At 37.9% G+C, this 19,916-nt stretch overlaps 1 protein-coding gene across 4 annotated transcripts in view; it reads left to right on the top strand.

The window, feature by feature from the left end:
- GAB1 (GRB2 associated binding protein 1) overlaps positions 1-19,916 on the top strand; it is a 96,345-nt gene that overhangs the window by 63,018 nt on the left and 13,411 nt on the right. For 3 of the 4 annotated variants that reach the window (XM_021526504.2, XM_021526507.2, XM_077783029.1), the window contains exons 3-6: positions 3,877-4,090; positions 10,944-11,545; positions 13,435-13,520; positions 13,727-14,030. In XM_021526504.2, coding sequence (XP_021382179.1) covers positions 3,877-4,090; positions 10,944-11,545; positions 13,435-13,520; positions 13,727-14,030 — 1,206 coding nt within the window. The remainder of the gene's footprint in view (positions 1-3,876; positions 4,091-10,943; positions 11,546-13,434; positions 13,521-13,726; positions 14,031-19,916) is intronic. The other variant, XM_077783028.1, reaches the window with a different exon arrangement.

Genomic DNA, 19,916 nt, shown 5'->3' with positions numbered 1-19,916 from the left:
AGTTACAAAGAAAAAAGTATAAATTTTAGTGAAAATGAAGCCTATAACTATTCATAACAAGCCAACTGAGAAAAGATAAACCTCTTGCCCTGTTTTGAGAAAGCTGATTGTTCTAGCTGTACTGAATGCGGGAATTATTAAAACAAAATAGGATTCTTGTTAGACTCATTTGCATGTTAAATTTTCTGGCTGTTTTTCCAGCTCCCAGTTATTTCAAAGCAGTCTGAGTGTCCGAGCTCTGGGAACAAACCAAATTACTTACAACACTCTTTGGTGTGCAGATGACCCCTTCCCTAAAAATCTGCTAGTCCAAAGTGGAGCAAGTTAATGATTGTACTCTTTGAAATCCTAAATGGCTCCTGGGAGAGCAACTTTCCTTCATATCAGCTTCAGGAGTACTTGGCTGAAGAGAATATTTGAGAGGGTTCAGATAGGCAATGAGCCTTCATTTGCTCAGTGATTAACATTACTTCTTCCCCTGTAGTCAAATTTGAAATGGCATCAATGCATAAAGCAGATCTGAAGTGCTTTAGACCAAATTCAGTAGATTTTTCAATCTGGCATTAGCCCACATTATTTAACATATACAAAATGCCTGTATGAGGATGCAATTCAGATCAGAAAGTTGGTATTTTAATAGTTAATGCTCTATATGCTGAAAAAACCAAACCAAACAAACCTCAACCAAACCACATGAACACCAATCTCAAACAAACCCCACACAGATCTGTAGGAGGATCAGGGATTTTATCAAGCATTATCTGTGTCAAAATAAATGAGACAACTCATCAGAAGGAAAGTGTCCCTAACAATCCATTAACATTAATGGGCTCCAAATCCTTGGTCAGAGAACAGATCATAAAGCTTCCATACAGCTGGATAGCGTCACCTTGAATATTCAATAAGAATTGGAGGGGAAAGGTTAGGAAAGGAACAGAATTAATCACTGTTATGTCTTTGTAAATCAGTGTGTCCCAGACTTTTTTGGGTGCTTTGTGTGCAATAGTTAGTTTCTCTTCTCAGGAAAGAAAAAGTATCAGGGCTAGGAAAAGTGAGGGTAAAGGGAAACCAGATGTGCAATGAAATGGCTTCTGCACCAGGAAAAGTTAAGCAGTACCAACTCAGTAAAAACTAGAATAAACTTGTGTAAAGTTGGGAATGGAAATTATGAATAGGAGGCAATTGTTCACAGTTTCTTTGAAGATGAGAGCTGAAATATATCAAGTGAAGCTATCAGGCAGCAGGTTTAAAAGGAAGTGGGCTTTCATATCACGTGTAATAAGGTGTGGACCTCACTGCCACAGAATGGTAGTAAAGGTCAAAAATATCAAGGCATTCAAAGAAATAGGAGAAATTCAGAGAACAGCATGTCAGAGGGTAAGTCAGCAGAGGCTCTGGAAGCAGCCTTCTTCTTGGATGCCCCAGGAGCTGGAGCAGTACATCAGACTTTGTGGATACATTGCCCTCTTTCAAAATTCTTGATTTTATTTTTCCCTGGAAAGTTACCCTTGAGGTTTGCTACTTTTCCTGGGAATGCTAGTGCATGGTCTGTTTAATTACATCAGGTCACAGAGACATCTTACTGGGTACACGTTGGGCTCTCCTGACTGCAGGAGGGCTGACTGACACACCCATCTTCCCTGGAAGCCCCAAGGATATCCTGCTTGATGGCTTTTTTTTTTTTTTCCCTCCTGTGAACTTGGCACCGAGTAGTTACAATGACATGAAGCTTTTGCATCGCCAGGCCCAGGAATGGCGTGGACACTGTGGCACAGGAAAGCTCTTGAGGATCTCATCTTTAAGTGTGGTCAAAAGATGATGTATTTGGCAGGAAACTTTTCTTTCCCACACTTCCTGGGGCATACATCTGCTTGTATTTTTCAGTTCTGCAGGGGGCAGGACAGGGAGCTGTTTGTCCTTTCTCACACTGCCACTTTTCCAAAGTACAAAAAGTACATTCCTGGTAGGTCCATTCAGGCACTTCTCTGTTCTTGCTGTTGTACCCCTGCATTAGGGGACTCAAGAAACATTAGTAGGTGCCTCAAAGAGGCTCCTTCAAGATCTTAAATTTCTTAAATGATAGAAAATTGTTCATGTTTTATATTTAAGCATGTAGAAAATAAACTACTTCTTTAGTAGCTTTTGCATCCGAGTGCTTTTGTATTTGAAAGGGAAAAAAAATTACTCTAATATACAAATAAATAGGAAGTGCATAGGAATTATAAAGACAAGGATATTTAAGTAAACATTGGCTATTTTAAGTTTTTTTTTTTTATTTAACAGTTTTCAGGTAACAATGTAATGAATTTTACCTTTTTTCCCCCCATTTTTCTAAGCCATAGGATGTGGTTTAGGAATATGTGTTTCAAGAAATGTAAATGTATAAAGATTTTATTAATTATAAACATCTCTATACTGTTATTTATCTGGCTGCATCAATTTATTTTTATGTGTGTGATCCCTCAATACAGTCTGTTTATTTCCTTTCTTCTTCTAACTAGTTTGATGAATAGGTCAGCCCCAACCCTTCATAAGAACCTTTTTTAGGTTATCCTACCTTTTCAGGTAGGTTGAGTTGAGGAATTTTCATACACCTAGACTTCTTTCAACTACATGGGCGTGGTGGAATTTAATTTCTGAGCCTGTTTAGGTGCCATGGGAGTTCAAAGCAAGTACTGCTATTTCTATTTCCATGTCTAGATCACTTGAACTTGGTGTACACAGAACTGGAAGCAGGAGGGCTGTGTTCTGGGCTGCTCATCTGTTTTTTCCTAGGATAGTGCTGAATGAAGCTACTGTGTAGTACATAGCTGGCCTGTAAGGCTGACAGGAGCAGGAGCATTGGATAATAATATGTTCATTTAAACAATGCTAATAATCAGCATCCATTCTTGGGATGTGCAATTTGGAATGTACAATGAGTTGCAAGCGAGCCTTGATAACTGGGAAATAGTATGCTTAATTATGTTGTTCTTAGTCAATGTGTTATTAAAACAATGAAATAGCCAAATGATTGTTTAATGTTTGATGATGTCAGTATTTTCTAGTCTCCCAGATAATTTAATAGTCTGGATATATGTATTTGGATGGAAAAAAGAAGTAACTTTAGTATATTTGTGGATAGGAAGTGGATAAGTATTCTAGAGATAAGGTTGTTTTTAAAAAAAGAAAACCACACTGCAACACCTCCCCCCACCCCAAAAGAAATCCAAACTAAGCCAAAACAAAACAAGAAAAGGAAACCAAAACCAAACCAAACCACAACTGCTTCATTTCTTGCACAACAATAAAAAAATTAGGGTATGTAATCAGGGGGCTTATTGGAACATGTTACTTGTTGTACCTTTGCATTATTTTTGTAGTTGTAAGGAATCTTCCATTGCCAAAGCAGCAGTTTTCCTATTGATGTCCAGATATTGAGAATGGCCAGGTCTTGGCCTGGTGACTAATCTCAAACTTTGAAGTGACCTTGGTCAAAAAGGAAAAAAGACTCAGGCTGCCATGTTCAAGTAACAACTTACGGACTTCTGCCTGCTTTTGATTAAAACAACAGATTTATGTTTTTAGCTGTATTACCACAGCTGTCAACATCTTTGTTCTTTCTGTGGCCAGAAAGCAGGTTAAATAAGTCTTTAAATAAGGCAGAACCTCTGTTTCAAAGGCTTACTTAAGAAATTTATTGCAGTTTGAAAAGATAAAGATTGATATATAAATGTAAATACCCTGAAACAAATGTTATCATCCAGATGTTCTCATGTCCATTTTCACAAATTTGAACTAAAACCTGAGATTTTTTTCATCCTCTGTTAAGAATTTTCTTAATGTTGAAGAACTATTTCTCACTGTATAAAGAAATCTTTGCTTCTGTGTTTGCAGATGCTGTGAAGCCACCAGTTAGTTCTTTACAACCATCTGCTGAGTTACCCTTGCCCATCAACACTTCACTGCCTTCCATGCAAGCAGAATCTTCCCTTCCTTCTCCTTATCGGCTTATTAACGTCCCCCCTCTGGAGTCTTCCTCTGGTCAAGAAGATCCTCAAGACTACTTACTGCTAATAAACTGTCAAAGTAAAAAACCTGAACCTATGAGGTAAGTGACTTTTGTTTCTTAATAACACTTATTTGTATTACAGGCCAAGAGTGTTTGTGCTGAATGCATTTTTTTATTGCCAAGACATTGAGCATTTGGGTGCACGTATCTACACAGGGAAGCTGCCTGTAACTTTTCCTTCTTTTCATTCCATGCATAGACCTTTTGCTGCAATAGTTAGTTATTTGATCAGTGTTATATTGCATTCTTCAGAAGTGTTGACAGCAATTGCCAACATGAAGTATCACAGTGATGGAGCAATTCAAACATTACGTTGGAGCTTGGAGTGATGCATGGTGCAAAATACCCATTCTTTAGCCACAATCTGGTGTGCTTAGTCCAGTTTAGTACTAGAAAAAGCTGGAGGAATTTATCCCTTCTCCCTCCTGGCATTTGGTTCCCTGGTTTTGCCAGTTAAAGTTCTCATTGAAGGGGTTTAGAAAACATGCTGACCTGCCAGGTTACCACATCACTGAGTACAGTGATCTTCAAGTGGTATTTGTTTACTATTGCTAGCATGGTTACGACTCTCAAACAAGAAGAAAACCCAGTTATTTTATGATAACTAAGAATACAGAGGCTGAAACCACGCAGTTTCCATATCCTGAATTTCAGTTTTTTCCAAATAACAGATACTTAAAAGGAAACTCAAATAAGCTTTATTTTTTACTGAATAAAGAGTGCCTACACATTCAGTTCTCTAGAGAAGTGTGCAATAGGAAATTTGAAGGAAAATTTTGGAGGAAAATTTTGGGACTTCTACAGAATTAAATCTCTATTTATGTCTCCAGCTGCTACTTCTAATTTAAATAAATCCACAGCACCTCCTGCATAGGAGGATGTGATATTCATAGTAGCTACCTGGGAAATATCACTATGGTTTGCCAGAATGGATCATGGTGGCCTTTCTTAGAGCAGGCTGTCCAGAGACATACTGGAGTGTCTGTCCCCCTTAAAAAAAAAAAAAAAAAAAAAAAATTAAGAGAACCAAAAATGAACTTGACTGGACAAGCTCCTGAGGAGCCTCACCTGATTTTGAAGGGTTTGCTTAGAGGTATTAGAAAAGCTGAGCAGATAATGTCCAGAGGTTCCTTCTGACCTTGAACATTCTGTAGGAGAATCTTATAAATCCCTCTGACAAGCTTCTATTCTGCAGTAATTTAAAATAAGATTTTCTGGGCTATTTGCAGAAAAATTATCAAAATATCGTATTATTTTTGTGATAATAATAATTATAAATTAACAAAACATCATATTATTTTAGTGACAAGTACATGGAAGATTGAGGGAAGCTTCCTTTGAGAGTGTTTTCATAACTATTTCACATGCATCCTTAGGGCCATACCTTCTAGTGGCAGTGCCTTCTGCATCAACACCTTGATGCTCCACCAGTTTTACCCGTGCCATGTGCTCTGTGCTCCCTTGACATTTTTTATCTTGCTCTCTTATGCCTGAGGAGTTTCCTGCTCCATTTACTGATGATTATGTGGTAGTAAAGTATCCACCCTTTACAGTCTTCCTTATAAAACAAGGGAATGAGCCTACAGTTCCCCCAGAGTATGGAATGTGTAGGTTACAGGCAGCATGGAATGTCCCAGAACCTCCTGCAAAGGAAGGGGAAACACAGTGTTGAAGGTTTCAGTGTTTAGTGATGTTGAAAAGCTGATAGTGCTGAAGGGGAATGTTCAGTGTTCCTGCCAAAAGCTTTTAAGTTTGGTATGACTTCCAGAACAGCTTGGCAGAGGAATTGACTTGGATTTCAGCAACCCTGGCCTATCAGAAATGTGTCTGAGTGATTTGCTTCTGTGAGGGACAGGCTCAAAGCAGAGTTTTACCACCACAACTTGAAGGTGTTTTTAGGAATTATGAAGGTTGAGATGTATAATTGACTTTCTGACCTGACTTCCACAGTTATGTGATGTGTGGGTTAAGTAGAGGCTGAGGAGACCATAGAAGGGGCCACAAAATAGAAGGGCAAAGTAGAGAGTCCATGATTAGCCTGCAAAATTTCTCAAGGATGACACAGGGGAGAAGGTACTGGGGAAGGCAAAAGGCCCGGTGGCAATAAAATGCCTAGTGAACTGAAAGAATGGAACAAAATCTTTGGGAGTGTGCAGATTGTTTAAATAAATTATGGCATTGTAGGAATATCTGAAGACATTGACACTTGCATATTACATGAGCTTAGTTTATTTTCTGTAACTAAATAGCTGTGTCCTTTCATTAGAAAGGCTGTGATCTTGAAAATTCAGAATAACAGTTGTGCTGAACTTTTAGTACCACCTAAAAGGGCTACCTATGTTTTATGTCTGGTAAAGTAGGTAAACTGCTGCATTTGAGACAGAGCATAGAGCACATTGACATTTTCCTATGGAATGAGAGCTTTGTGCATCTCAGTAGCACATTACTGTGATTAGTAGGAGTGCACTCTACCCCAGTCCATATCCTTAGAGGCAAAGAAAGAAAATTAAATGGCTACATCATTTTCCTATTTTCCAGGCTTGGAACAATTTATCTGTGTATTTCATAGAGACTTAGTGTAAAGTGCAAGGCTTAATAGCTGTAATTAAACAGGCAGGTACTGTTAGTTAAATGTTTTCCCTTTAGACTTAAAAATTACCAATATGCAGAAGGAACATTTTCTGTTCTGATTCTGCATGTTACTTTACAGGTAATCTGGGAACCACCAAATTTTATTTCAAGGCTTTGAGGTTCTTTTCTGGATGAGATGGGTCTCTCTGAAACATAGATGTATCTGAGTCACCTCTTTGGGATTTTTGAGAATTCTAGTGTTTCAGACCTAGAAAAGAATTATTAAATGTTCCATTATAGTGTCATAAACTGCACCACATGCTGTTGTGAGAATATCTTGTATGCAGCAATTGCAGTTGTAACTATCACATGCAGTATAGTTTCATGCTCTGATCACTGCTGACAAGAAAAAGTATTGTTTCACTGTAGCATTTAGGGAGATTCTAAGGTTGTATTTGGATCCTAGATAGGAAAATGCAGCCAAACATTACTTCCAAATCCCTTATTGTTTTGGGTCATTTGATAGGTGTATCAAAATAATAAATGCTGTCTTCCTCATCTTTTATATTGTGTATGAACCAGCCAAGGATCACCTTTTATCTCAGAAGAAGGGCAGGAATACCTGCTATTAGAAGACTTTGAAAGTAAAAAGATTCCACTGCAGTGAGTGAACAGTAGCCATTCTTGGAACACGTGTGAGAAATTAATCACAAAGCCATTAACTTGCCTGAAAATATTGTTTGTTTGACACTCATCTTGCATGGTGTTTTGTGAGTTTTAACAGAAAAACTATATCACTTTTGCTTCCATTTTCTGAAAAGAGGTCTGGATGTTATTTATTTTTATGTCCATCCTGTTTCTTCTATGCTTGCTGTTGCTGTCCCAGCTTGCTGGCACACAAGAGCAATTTTATTGCCATTTTGTTTATAATATGCTGTTTAATCAGTCATATTGATTCCTGTAGATGGGAAAAGAATCAGCTGAAAAAAATGAGTGGTCAAGCCAGCCCAAATACTTTATTTGCAAAAATGAGGTGATTACCTCTCAGACTAAAACACTTGATAAACCTTTTTCCTGGGCCTGGAAGGAAATGGCCAGTCCTAGCACTGAGAAAGGGGTAGTTTGGCCACTTAGCATAATTTGCACATATGTGATACACACATATGATAACACTGAATTCATATAATAGTCATTCTCTGCTAATAAAGTGAGGAGTTATTGTGTTACATCCAGCTTTGCCATTATTTTAAATGGAGGTGTAAAAACCCTTTAATACTTATCATAATAACAGTTTGCTACTGGAATATTTAAGCCAATTCATTTTTTTTATTGAGCTGTACTAAAGGGGAAAAATTGTAATTCCTGAAGTATAGACGTCATTAAAAAAAAAATATCCTGTCAGCTATGCACGGTACATTTTCAGAATTATATATGGTGTTCTTATGATCAGTGGTTAATGCTGACTTCTAAAAATAGTTAAAATTCTGAGGCTGAATTCTCTGGCTTCATTTTGGCATAAACTGCTTTCTTTGTTTCAGAGTGTCTTCAAACTTTCAGTTGTGCAAAATCAAATTGCTTACAACCCATTCATATTTTGAAAACTATTTCAGTAGACTAAGATGTTGATTCCAAAAGATGACTTTCAAAATTGTGAATTAAATCAGAAATGCCCTCTTGTAATAAGAAATGTAAGCTGTTGCCAACAACTCAGCAAATTACAGACCTGGCTGCCTCATCTATCATGGGTTTTGAAAACCTTCTGTTTGCACAAGTGCTTGGAGTCAGAAAAGAAGCATCATTCACATAGACCCAGAAAACCTCCTATATTTAAAAAGGATAGCATTTGTTTCTTGCATTTCATGGGTAATCCTTAGGCTCTGGCATTGTAAATATGCTGTTGTTTCTTTCTGAGCTTTGGTTATATATTCCTGCATGTTTTTGTAAGATAAATGTAGTGGTTTTGTTTTATTCCTGTAGTTTTAGTTTGTTTTTGGTTTTTGTTTTTTTTTTTCTTTTAAAGTATATCCTAGTGAACTGGAACTAATAACTTTGGTTCTGCAATTGATTTTCAGTGTCCAACTTCTGTAGACTGCCCACTTTATTTTTATAGTATAAAAATTAGAGATCCCAGTTCTTGCTGTGTTTGAAAAACACTTGACTTTTTCTGGGATTTTGGTCTAAATGGATATCATAGAACTAGGAGAGTACATTTAGAAAGTGAGGAACTCCTTAATAAATCCTTTGCATAAAGAGGAAGGGCTGCAGCAGGGGCTGAGCTCAGTGTGCATCTATTATGCACTCTTTAAACTTTAAACTGTGCTTCCTTCAGTCCTGTGTGCTCTATACTTTGCAAGTGTTTTAAAGTCCTAGTGGTTCATGCATGAAATTTAAAGTTCTGACGCAAAGAGCTCTGAGGCAACTGTTAAGAAACAAGAGAAATATATATCCATGGTCAGCATCATGAGGAATGTAGAAAGTTTTATGTCCTTGGTTGTGCCAAGAACAAATAATAATCTTCTTTTGAGGGGGGTCGATTAAACTAAATGCAGATTAAAGTTCAGAGTTACCTAGAAACCAGTTCTGACCAGTGACAGAACTGAAATCTAGTAACCAGAGATTACTAGAAGTTTCGTAACCAGAGCAAAATTACTATACTTTCTCTAATGGGAAAAAATGCTAAAACAATAAGAATAAGCTGATAGGAAAAGGTGATGAAATTCAAATGAGAACTGTCATAAGACAGGCGTCCTGATGGAAGATTGTATCTTTGCTGTTAAACAGAACAAAAACAGTTGGTGAGGTGAATGACATTTCTCTTGAGTGCAGATGTCCATTCCAAGCTGATCATGTTGGTTCCCTGATGGCTGGAAGAGAGGCACTTCTGGGGATGATTCATCAGGTTTAGATACATATCTAAGAAGAACAGACTGTGTTTCACACAGTCTCCATTCTTCTGATGACTGGAGAGGGAACCTAAATTAATAGCTTAACTGGATTCCTTTTTCCTCAGGTTGCCAAAACTCTGGGAGATAAATCCAGCCGGCCCTTAAGAAAATTTTTACAAACTTATTGACAAATGAAATGTGAATTATAAATATTGGTCGTGATCACTTTGAGGTGCAGAGCCTGTTAAATAAGGAGGAAAATGCTTCTTGTGATAGTGGGTGTACTTTATGTATTTTATTCCTCAAAACTTTTGGAACTGTGTAGTCCAATTGCTTAATAGAGCTTACTAAGGTATTGCAGGTATTCATTGATACACATGCGTGCTGAAATATTTACATATGCATGCAAAAAATAACACAATGGTATTGTATTGAGATAATGAAAACAGGAAATGTGGTATGTTTGATCAAAAAGTGTATGGGCTTCCTTAACTGCACCACTAACATTGCTAGTGTTAGTATTTTGCCACTGTTTTGACTTTCATTTAAGCAAGGAGCCAGACTGATAACAGAATTTCTCTGCCTGGAGCACAGTAAATGGAGATGTTTAGAAAGGAAATGAATTTATTGTAATGTGGTTACTTTCCATGTAAGTTTACTCGTAGTGCTTAATATTAGTACTAATGAGTGCTGTTCTTATAGAAGAATTTCTTAAGAAGTCAGAAGTGAACTGCTTTGCAGCTTTATCTAACAACACCACCTTCATTTGCATTCAAGACAAAAGCTCTATGTTGCACATGCAACCTAGGGATTTTTTTCCCTCAAAGACCATACTATTTTCCTCTTATTTATGATTTTATCTCTTATTTCTCTTTTCCTCACATATTTCAAATGGGTTTTATATGATTAATATAACTTCAGGCATGCATTTAGGGGGGTTACAAGCAGTCATAATTTTTCTCTTAACATTTTTTTCATTATTAGAATGAGTAAGTACTGTAAGTCCAAGAATTGAGCATCTTATTTTTTTACCTTTAACAGTGCCAATAAAGTGTTACTAGTTTGCAGCATGGGTTTAAAAAAATTATTAAAAAACCTCCAGCCCCCAATCTTGGCTTCAAACTGGCATCCTGAAAATCACTAGCTTTATGAAACATCAACCTGTTGTGAAGCTGTTGGTAAAGATCCACAGTTGTGCTATATATTTCACATGCATGAATTTGTATGAATGTAGTTACTTAGGATGCCTAGGTACTCCTGTTTGTTTAATAATTGAGTTCCTGCATCTCATTTTAAAAAATGAAAATAAAAAAATTGGAAGACACCGGTAGATTTTTTTTCAGTTGGTTACATGATAAGCATAGTGTTTATGATTTGCAATGTTTGTTTTTCTCTGTGTGTTCATCGATGTTCTAATCTCACAATCTCACGTGTAGATCTCATGCTGACTTTGCAAAGTCCAGCTCTTCAGAAACAGACTGCAACGATAACCTGCCCTCCCACAAGAACCCCGCTGCAGCAGGGAGCAAGCAGGCTGTGAACGGCTTCTTCCCGCAGCAGGGCGTCTACGATTCCCCACCTTCCCGCTCCGCGCTGACGCTGGCAGACTCCAGCCTCTACAACCTGCCCAGGAGTTACTCCCAGGATGTTTTGCCCAAGGCGGTGTCTCCATCTGGAACTGATGCCGAAGGAGAGCAACATGTTTTCAATACCCTGTCAGCAACGTCATTAGACACACAGATGAGGCACATCTCCATTAGCTATGACTTTCCCCCCACACCTGGAGGTACTTATCAGATCCCACGAACTTTCCCAGAGGGAACATTGTCTCAGACTTCAAAACTGGAGACTATTCCAGACATCCCTCCACCTCGGCCGCCCAAACCTCACCAGGCAGCAGATCGATCTCCTGTGGAAACCTGTAGCATCAGTCGCACTGCTTCAGACACTGACAGCAGCTACTGCGTTCCTGCCGCGGGAGTGCCGCCCTCGCGCAGCAACACCATTTCAACGGGAGATCTGAATGTCTTCCGGAAAGGTCAGTATTCCATCTGCTAGCCCTGCAGAATTTTCGTCTTGAGCTATGTGATCTGAATGATACGAATGGGCTGAATAACGTGAGGGGCATTTCTAGCCCGTAGGAGCAAGTGTTTAGCCCCTCACAAAGTGGTCTGTGTTCACTATGTTTAAAATATATTAGAAAGAGGAACAGAGATTTTTAAAGGAAACCGTCAAAGCAACAAAGCACAGAATATCCATAAGGGATGTATACTGCACTGTGGCATTCAGCCTTAGCTAAAAATATTTGAAGATCTAGACATGTTAGTTTGGTAATAAGCTCATATAACTGAATGCAATACTACCATTATCAGTCTTTCAGAATTACCAAAGCGAGCTTAGTGAAGTGTGGTGCAATCTACAGAAGCTAAAATTGTTTCATGAAGATCAGTGGGATATGTGTATACCCAGGTGTATACCCAGAGCTTTGAGATCAACCCTGATTTTATGATCATTGCCACCAGCCTTTCTTTCTGTCCATGTGATAGATATGCTTACTGCAGTCTTTTAGTAAAATTAAAGTTGTTCCTTGTGGCCACCTAAATGTTGGTACTCCAGATGCGCTGTCGTGTGTATTGTCTTGTTAACCACTCTTGGGCTAAGGGTTTCAATTTCAGATTTCTGAAGCAGGTGGTTATTACAGTATTGTTTTGAAAGCAAAATTTTTTATTGGTTTAAGTCAATATTTATGTTACAGATTATTTTAAAGGAGAATTGTTTGAAATGGGGGATGAATACAAGGCTTTTAGGGGAGGCAATATACAGAATGGATGGGATCATACAGATGCTCAGATACTATTGTCATTCTTTTTCTAGACTGAGCGTAAAATATTGATGTTTGTCAGTGTTTTAAAATTACAAGTGAACACTATGAAAGATCCTTGTTTGCTCTGCTTATTTTCCCTCTTGTAGTATTTTTCCCATGTAAAACCACCACTCATTTTGCTAAGTTTATAGGTGAGTATTCCTATACTGAATCTGAGATTGTCTGCCTCAAGAAAATGAGTCTTTCTGAAAACATAGTTTCAATTTGGTACTTAAGAGCAGGATTGTTTATCTTTCCTCTGTAATGAAAATCTTAAAACACTTCAAAGGCTTTTTTCAGGGCAAGGTGGGGATAAACCCCAGAGTTTGCCCAGTTTCTGTGCTGGCATCATGAGGAGGGGCATCCCTGCCACAGGGTAAGGCTGTGCATGCATGGATAAGCAGCAGATAACCTGCTGCATGCATGGATGAGGAGCACCTGGGAGCCAGGAGTCTCGCAAAGAACCAGCCACAGAGCCAAGGACCTGCTTAGTGGGGACTGCCAAGAGCCAGGACTCCGAAAAGGGAGAGGTCTTTGGTTTTGCAGCAGTTCACTCCAACAGAAAGCCCCTGGAGACCACACTGGGAAGCTGAGAGAAGGGATGCACCTGTTCCTGCAACAGATGGGATCCTGTTGAATCAGCACTTTCCAAGCAAAGGGCATCAGTCAGAAAACCTTTCTCCAGACGTTAAACTACATCTGTTGTTTGTTTGCTTTAGAACAGGTTTTTCATGAGAGCCCAGATTCTCACTCATTGCACTAAGTTCTTACACATGCTCAATTGAAAAGTAGACTCTGCTGCTTCTTTAAAAGCAAAAATTAATTTCTCTTTTCTTGCCATGGAAAAATGCCACTGTGAGTGCTTCAAGTTGTAACTGATGAGTGCTAAGGTTGTCTGTGAACGCAGTCCTTTCAAATATAGATAAATGTAGGGGTTGCAGCTTCAAGAGGTGTGTTTGTGTACTCTCAGAAGCAGACAATAAATAACAATAGACTCTGGATGCCTGTGCCAGGTGACAGGAACAAGGGTGATAAATAGCTACTTTCTCTTCTTGTTTCTTTAGAAATTAGTTCTCAAGACTGTTATGATATTCCACGAACGTTTCCGAATGACAGATCTAATTCATTGGAGGGTTTCCATAACCACTTCGTAAGTATAACTTGATCTGATGAGAGGCAACAGTGACAGTGCTTGAATGCTCTTTGTTCCTGTGTAAGAAAGCAAACTGTGCAGTGTTTGTGATTTTTCACTTTCAATAGAATACATTAATCTGAATAGATTAGGTTAAAAGGCTCATATGATTCACAGCTGATTGCATAACTTATTTTGTTAAAGGAAATATATGTTAATTCTAGAAACACAGAAGCATGTTGACAGTGGGAAGTGTTTCAAGTGAAGAACTAGATGAAAATTATGTCCCAATGAATCCCAACTCTCCTCCACGACAGCATTCCAGCAGCTTCACTGAACCCATCCAGGAAACAAACTATGTACCAATGATACCTGGCACATTTGATTTTCCATTGTTTGGAAAGCAAGTCCCTCCTCCTGCTCACATGGGTTTCAAGTCCAGCCCAAAGACCCCTCCCAGACGGTCGGTACCTGCTGCAGAATGTGAGCCACCGCCCGTGGACCGGAACCTCAAACCAGACAGAAAAGGTGAGGAAAACCTCCAAGAAAACTTAATTTTTATCATGTAGGAAAATAACATCGCTCTCTCAACTTCTGCTTAGAGGAAAATTATCATGTTTTTAGAAATAATTTTAGAAATAATTTTTGTCCTATGAGATAACCAAATCACTGAGGAGCCACAGGATTATTTTTAACATTATTAAAACATCAAAATAACAATGCCAAATAAAAGAATAGGTTTAGATTTTATTGCCATACTTACTAATGAAAAAATGACACTGAATTCCTAAGATTCAGAAGTGTGTCCTTGTATATAGAAGACACTTGTGATGCAGGAATAAAACACAAGGCATTGGGTAGAACACAAATTTAAAGCCATAACAATGCTTGGTACATGATCAGCATACATACTCATTTTAGAGGGCCCCTTTGCATCTATCCTAAAAAATTAATCTCTTAAATCTGGCACATAATGTGTTTATTTTTCCTCAAAATAAGGGTTATTTGGGTGACCAGAATTCTTAAGGAACAAGATGATTAGGTTGCAATGTGTCTTTAAGAGCTACTCATACAGAGAATCCCTAATAAATAGCTTGTATTTTCCAGTTTACCTAAAATGTTTTATCAGCCATATTACTAGAAATACAGGCAAATGCTTAAAGAACTTGCTTCCCTACTAAGTTTTTGAGACAAGATTACTAACTTTTTTGTAGAAGACGGAACTAAACAACATCAGGTCAAATGTCTGCTCTATTTTGCATTTGAGTAAGTCTTATTTGTAATCTTATGTACTTGAAAATATTAGTATTTACATTGAGAATGGCTGACTTCATTGTAGGAAAGTGTAATGGCTAATATTCAGATGATCCAAAATATTCTCTAACTAAACCTTTAAATTAGTATTTTTACCACTATGTGAAAACCGTCTGTAATTAAGGGAAGTAGAGAGTTAGCACTATGATAGATGAGCTGTGTGCAGTGGAAAGCACCATGTCACATTCCGCCTGCCCATCTTCAAAAATTGAGGCATTGCCTTTTTTAAGCATTGCCTTCTTAGCCCTCTGCTTGTGTCTAGTTGTTTCTGTGTTATCAGCCAGCAGTTTTGTTTGGTTCTTAAGAAATACTGAACAGGAGGAGAGAGATGAAAGTTGATACTGGAAAACATTCTGAATTCAGTTCGGAATAAACTGAACTGAACCAATTTAAAATATCTTCCCAGACTGGCCAGTTTGTGTATTTTACTGATAAAATATTTGACCTTCAAAAGTAATAAATGCATGTGTTGAAAAGCATCTCACTTTTGCTGTTGGCAGCGCAAAACTGCCATACAGATGTTTGCTGGGGCAGCATTATCGCTCTTGAATCTCTCTTTTTGGAACAGAATTAGTGTTTTACATTTAGAAAGTGGCAAGCAAGAGCCTGCTTTGCTCCCATCCTCAAATGCCTTATGGCTAGAAAGATGTAGCTAAAACCACGGGAAGGACTTTAAGATGTGTTAACATATCTCTTAATGAATGTAGAGTTACTGGATGAAATTTTTGCCTGTAGACTTTTGAAAGATTTTATCACTGTAAAATAATAGGATTGTGTCTTGGTTTGAAAAGATAGGTGTCTGCTAAGGAAGGCAGGAGCCTCCCCTGAAATGGAAAATGTATACCCCCTCCCTCCAAATAGTGATAATTTTGAAATTAAGGGGGCTCTCAGGCAAAGATATAGGAGTAGGAATAACAGTTCTTTATTAGGGAAGAAAATAAAAGTAGAATAAACAATGCAGTAATACAAAACAACACTGCTATAGTCAGATTACCACCTGACACCCTGTGGGTCAGGGTGGTGGCAGCATCCCATTAAATGGTGGCTGCAGTGCTCCTGCAGTGCCAGCTGTGCTTCTGCTGGAGCAGGGATCCTGTAGAAGGGCGTAACCTTACTCTGAAGATCTAGCGGTGATATAGATGGGCCTGGTCTTCCTCTGGGAATCCTGTGAAAAACAAAGCTGCTCCTCTGGGATTCCAGTGGAAAAGGCTGTGGTCTTCCAGAGCTCTGATGATATCCAGTTGGGAATGCTTGGCTCCTCCCTCTGGGCAGAGCTTCTCCAGTGGGATGATGTAATTTTATTAGTCAAGCTGTGGCACTCAATTGCCCATTAACAGAAGATACCTCCCCAGAGGGAGTATGGGTTGTGGAAAGGATACAGAAAACTTCCCAATTAACAGAAGATAACTGTCCCGTCGAATAAGAATAGAATCCACCCCTCATTTCCAACCTAAGACAGATTGTTTAATGTAATTCACAAACTAAAGTGATTTTTAAAGTAAAACTATCTTTAAAAGTAAATATGGTATAGTAATTAGGGGCTGAAAAAAGTTTTATCAATATCTTGAGGTGCCAAGCATGGTAATGATTCTGATTTACCACTGAGGGTTTTATCTTAGTAGCACACACACAGAGACTGCCTCGCTCTAATTTTATCAAATGCACCACTGCAAGTTTTCCATTGTTGTGAAGAACAGATCTGATGACACATTGGAATGGTGATATATTCCCATTTCAGTAATTGAGATCTCTACACTCCTTCAATATATACCTTTGGGAAAATAAAACTGCAGGTTCCTTTGAATTCAATTATGTAAAGCCCTTGTTTAAGTGGACCTTTACCTAACTAAAACAATGGTGTGCTTTATATTCTTCTGTGTTGCTTTTTCAGCTTTCAAGTTCTTGTAGCAGCTTCTATTATCAGGTTGTTTCTATTTACGTAAATGTACTGCAATGCTCTTCTGCTTCAAATTAGTGCATAGGAAGTGTCAAGTAGGCCTGTGTGTTCAATAAATTTTTGCCAGAAACAGAAAGGGAAGAAATGGAACATAAAATACTTACCTTTGGGATATTGCTCCTATGAATTTTGAGGGGATTTAATATGCCATTGGTTCAAGAACTTCTGTTTAAGACCACTGGTGCTTCTCCAAAAGATGGTCTTGAAAATACTGCAGAATTCAGATGTTTTGGGGGTAAGGGGTTATGAGGGCACATTTCATGTTCTGTCAGAAGAAGCTGCTGTCTTTTTTTTTATTAGTTACAGATTGCTGCAAAAACAGTGTTTGCATTGCCTCCAAGCTTTCTGTAAGCTATTAGAAATACCACCAACACCTTTCACATGAGCTTTAGCTTTAGGTTAGTTATATTTCTGTGGACCAGGGATGTTTGTTATATCCAGTGCTAAAAATGCATTTGGCAAAGGGATAATGCAGCAAAACTAGCACATAAAGGAAGGATACGCTGTTTTTGTTGTTAAATATATGTGTTTAGCATCTCTTTTCCTTTATTTTAAGGGCTTGCTGCTTATGGCCTTAGACTCTTTGATCTCCCCAGTCTGTTTCTTTTTCCACTGATCTCTAGACCTTTGTTTCAGAGAGTGGGTTAAAAAATAATAGTTACTAAAAGTACCTATAGCCTTGAGATTACAATACAGATTTGTGTAGTTTCATTTCTCTAGCTCACAGCTGCTTCTGTAAATATGGGGAGCTTCCAATACTTTCTGGAAGTCTTGAAAGGAATTGCAAAACATGGTGCTGGCTCTCTTCCCCAATAACTTGAATCCTTGAATCAAAACACTTTACTTGTTCTTTAGAGAATACCAAAAGGTAAGTGATGTATTGCTTGGGACAAAATGGAGAGTGTTTGGCAGGTGCTTCTCTGCATTCACCTGTAACTGAATGACAAAAATAATCTCTTTTTTAATTTGTTTTTTTTTTTTTTTTCAGAGTGCTGTTTCTTTAGTTATGTAGGACCATTGGCTATATTGATTTTTGTATTTCTGCTTTTTGGCTGCTTTAGCTTGCCACAATTGCATGTAGTCCTGATGCTAAATTGGAAGTGTATTTGCTGGTAAAAGGCTTCAAGCAGAAAAAATATTGCATCCACCCATGGAGATGGATCTTGCTCTCTGAATTACTGAAATACAGTGACTGGTTCTGCCACAGAGCAAAAATAACATTTGTTGCAATGGTGACATGCCTTCTTCAAAATACTGTTTGTCCAAGAAGGAGTAGTAAAATTAAAGATGCCCAGATGTTGTGAGGTGAAGGAGGACTCCTAGACAGATTAGGCAGCAAAGAACAACCAAGTTCTCTTTTCAAGGGAAAAGTTTGTGGTCAAAACTAAAATTAAAAATATGTGAATTGTTTTTTTGGGTCAGGAGGAAGCATTTGAGTGGTGCAGCATTTGAGAGATGGGGGTCTCTGTGAACCTCTGGGTATGACAGCAACCCCTACAGACATTTGTTTTGGTTTTTGGGTTTTTTTTTTTAATTAACAGTTTAGAAGCTGCCCAGAGCAAGTCCTTATAGCTGTATAACATCATCCCATCTGTAAGACTGAAATCTCTTAAGAAATATGTGCTTCTCATCTTGACTGATAAAATGCAGTTTTTCAGTATCTGAATCAAAGTGTAAAGTCAGCAATGGAATTGGTGATGGTGGAGTTTACTTCCTCAAAATCTCGGCTTGATGCCCAGCTTACATTTAATCGGTAAATTCTTTTTTCTGTGTTATCACATTTCTACCAAAGTGGGCTTTTTGAGATTCTGAAAAGAAATATATGAACAGTGGGCATATGGCTGAACTAACAATGGCCATGATAAAATGAAACTCAAAAGTTAAATCTTATTCATTTGAATATAGTATATGAATGAATGAATATAAATGTAATTTTTCTAAAGTTTTTGATCAATAATACTTGAAAGCGTTTTCTGAGAGAGGTCCTAGTTCTGGGTCATGGGGAGCTGAGATGGAACAATGCCCTCAGGATTGCTCAGCAAATTACTGATAGAGACAATACAGAATTTAGAATTCCCAGCTTACACCATGGTATTGGACTTCGCTTAATTTGTATTGAATAGAAACTCTATTTGTCCAAATATTGTTAGGGTTTAACTGCATTCAGGATTATTTTGAACAATATTTTAAGTCCTAGTTTTGGATTGGGCAGCACAGATTATTTTGCTGATAGCAAAAATAACCAATAGTTAGTGTAGTGTTTGGGATATTTTTTTGTTTCTTGGTGGGGTTTTGTTTGTTTGTTTGTTCGTTTGTTTTGATAGCTTATATTTCAACATAAATATATCAGCATTTAATCTGAGAGTCTTCCTACAATTTAAGTCCACATGATTGCCTTTAAAAGAGACTGCTGCTTGGGCCTGGTAATTGTCAGCCCAGCATGTGGTAAACTTGGATTTAGAGACAGTTAATGATGCACACATTTATTTTCATGCCAAGAAAATACCCAGTTGCAGCTTGAAAATAAGAAAACAAACAAAAGAAACCAAGAGAAAGCAAGAAAATTCTCATGGAGTTGGAAATTATTTTTTTAAATGTTTTAAAATTTATCTGGTTGCTTTTGTCATAGTTTTTTTCTCATTTAAGATGTTAAAAGACATAATCTGTGTGGTTAAACCATGAATATGTGGATTGTTTCTAAACATGTGGCTGTATCTTTGCCACCACTCCCTATAAGCATCTCCCAAATGGATTAACTTCACAGAGAATTCCAGTTTTCTTTATAAAAGAGCTCAGGCCCACTTGGAAAAGTTAATTTTGTACAGAGCGTTCCTGTAGCAGGAAGCACCTGCCACATTCTGGTCCCCATAGGACCCACTGTGATGCTTCTGGATGACTGGAATAATCTTCCATTGTTGCAGTGTAGCGTGGTGCTCTACAAATCCCAGGCAAAGTAGGTAGCTGTTAAGTAAATTAAGAACTCTCATTAATCATGAAGGTAGCTATAAATAGCCTGATGAACAGTTTCCTTGTTAGACACCTGAACATATAAATATTTAAGTTGGACACTGTGAATATATTGCATGTCCTGATACAGCAGGAGCACCACGCCATCCTTAAATAAAACTTCAGAGAAACACTGA

The sequence above is a fragment of the Lonchura striata genome, chromosome 4, assembly GCF_046129695.1.
Source record: "Lonchura striata isolate bLonStr1 chromosome 4, bLonStr1.mat, whole genome shotgun sequence".
NCBI classification, from domain to species: domain Eukaryota; kingdom Metazoa; phylum Chordata; class Aves; order Passeriformes; family Estrildidae; genus Lonchura; species Lonchura striata.
Note: the sequence above shows the minus strand (reverse complement) of the source record. Positions and strands in the feature narration are given on the sequence as shown.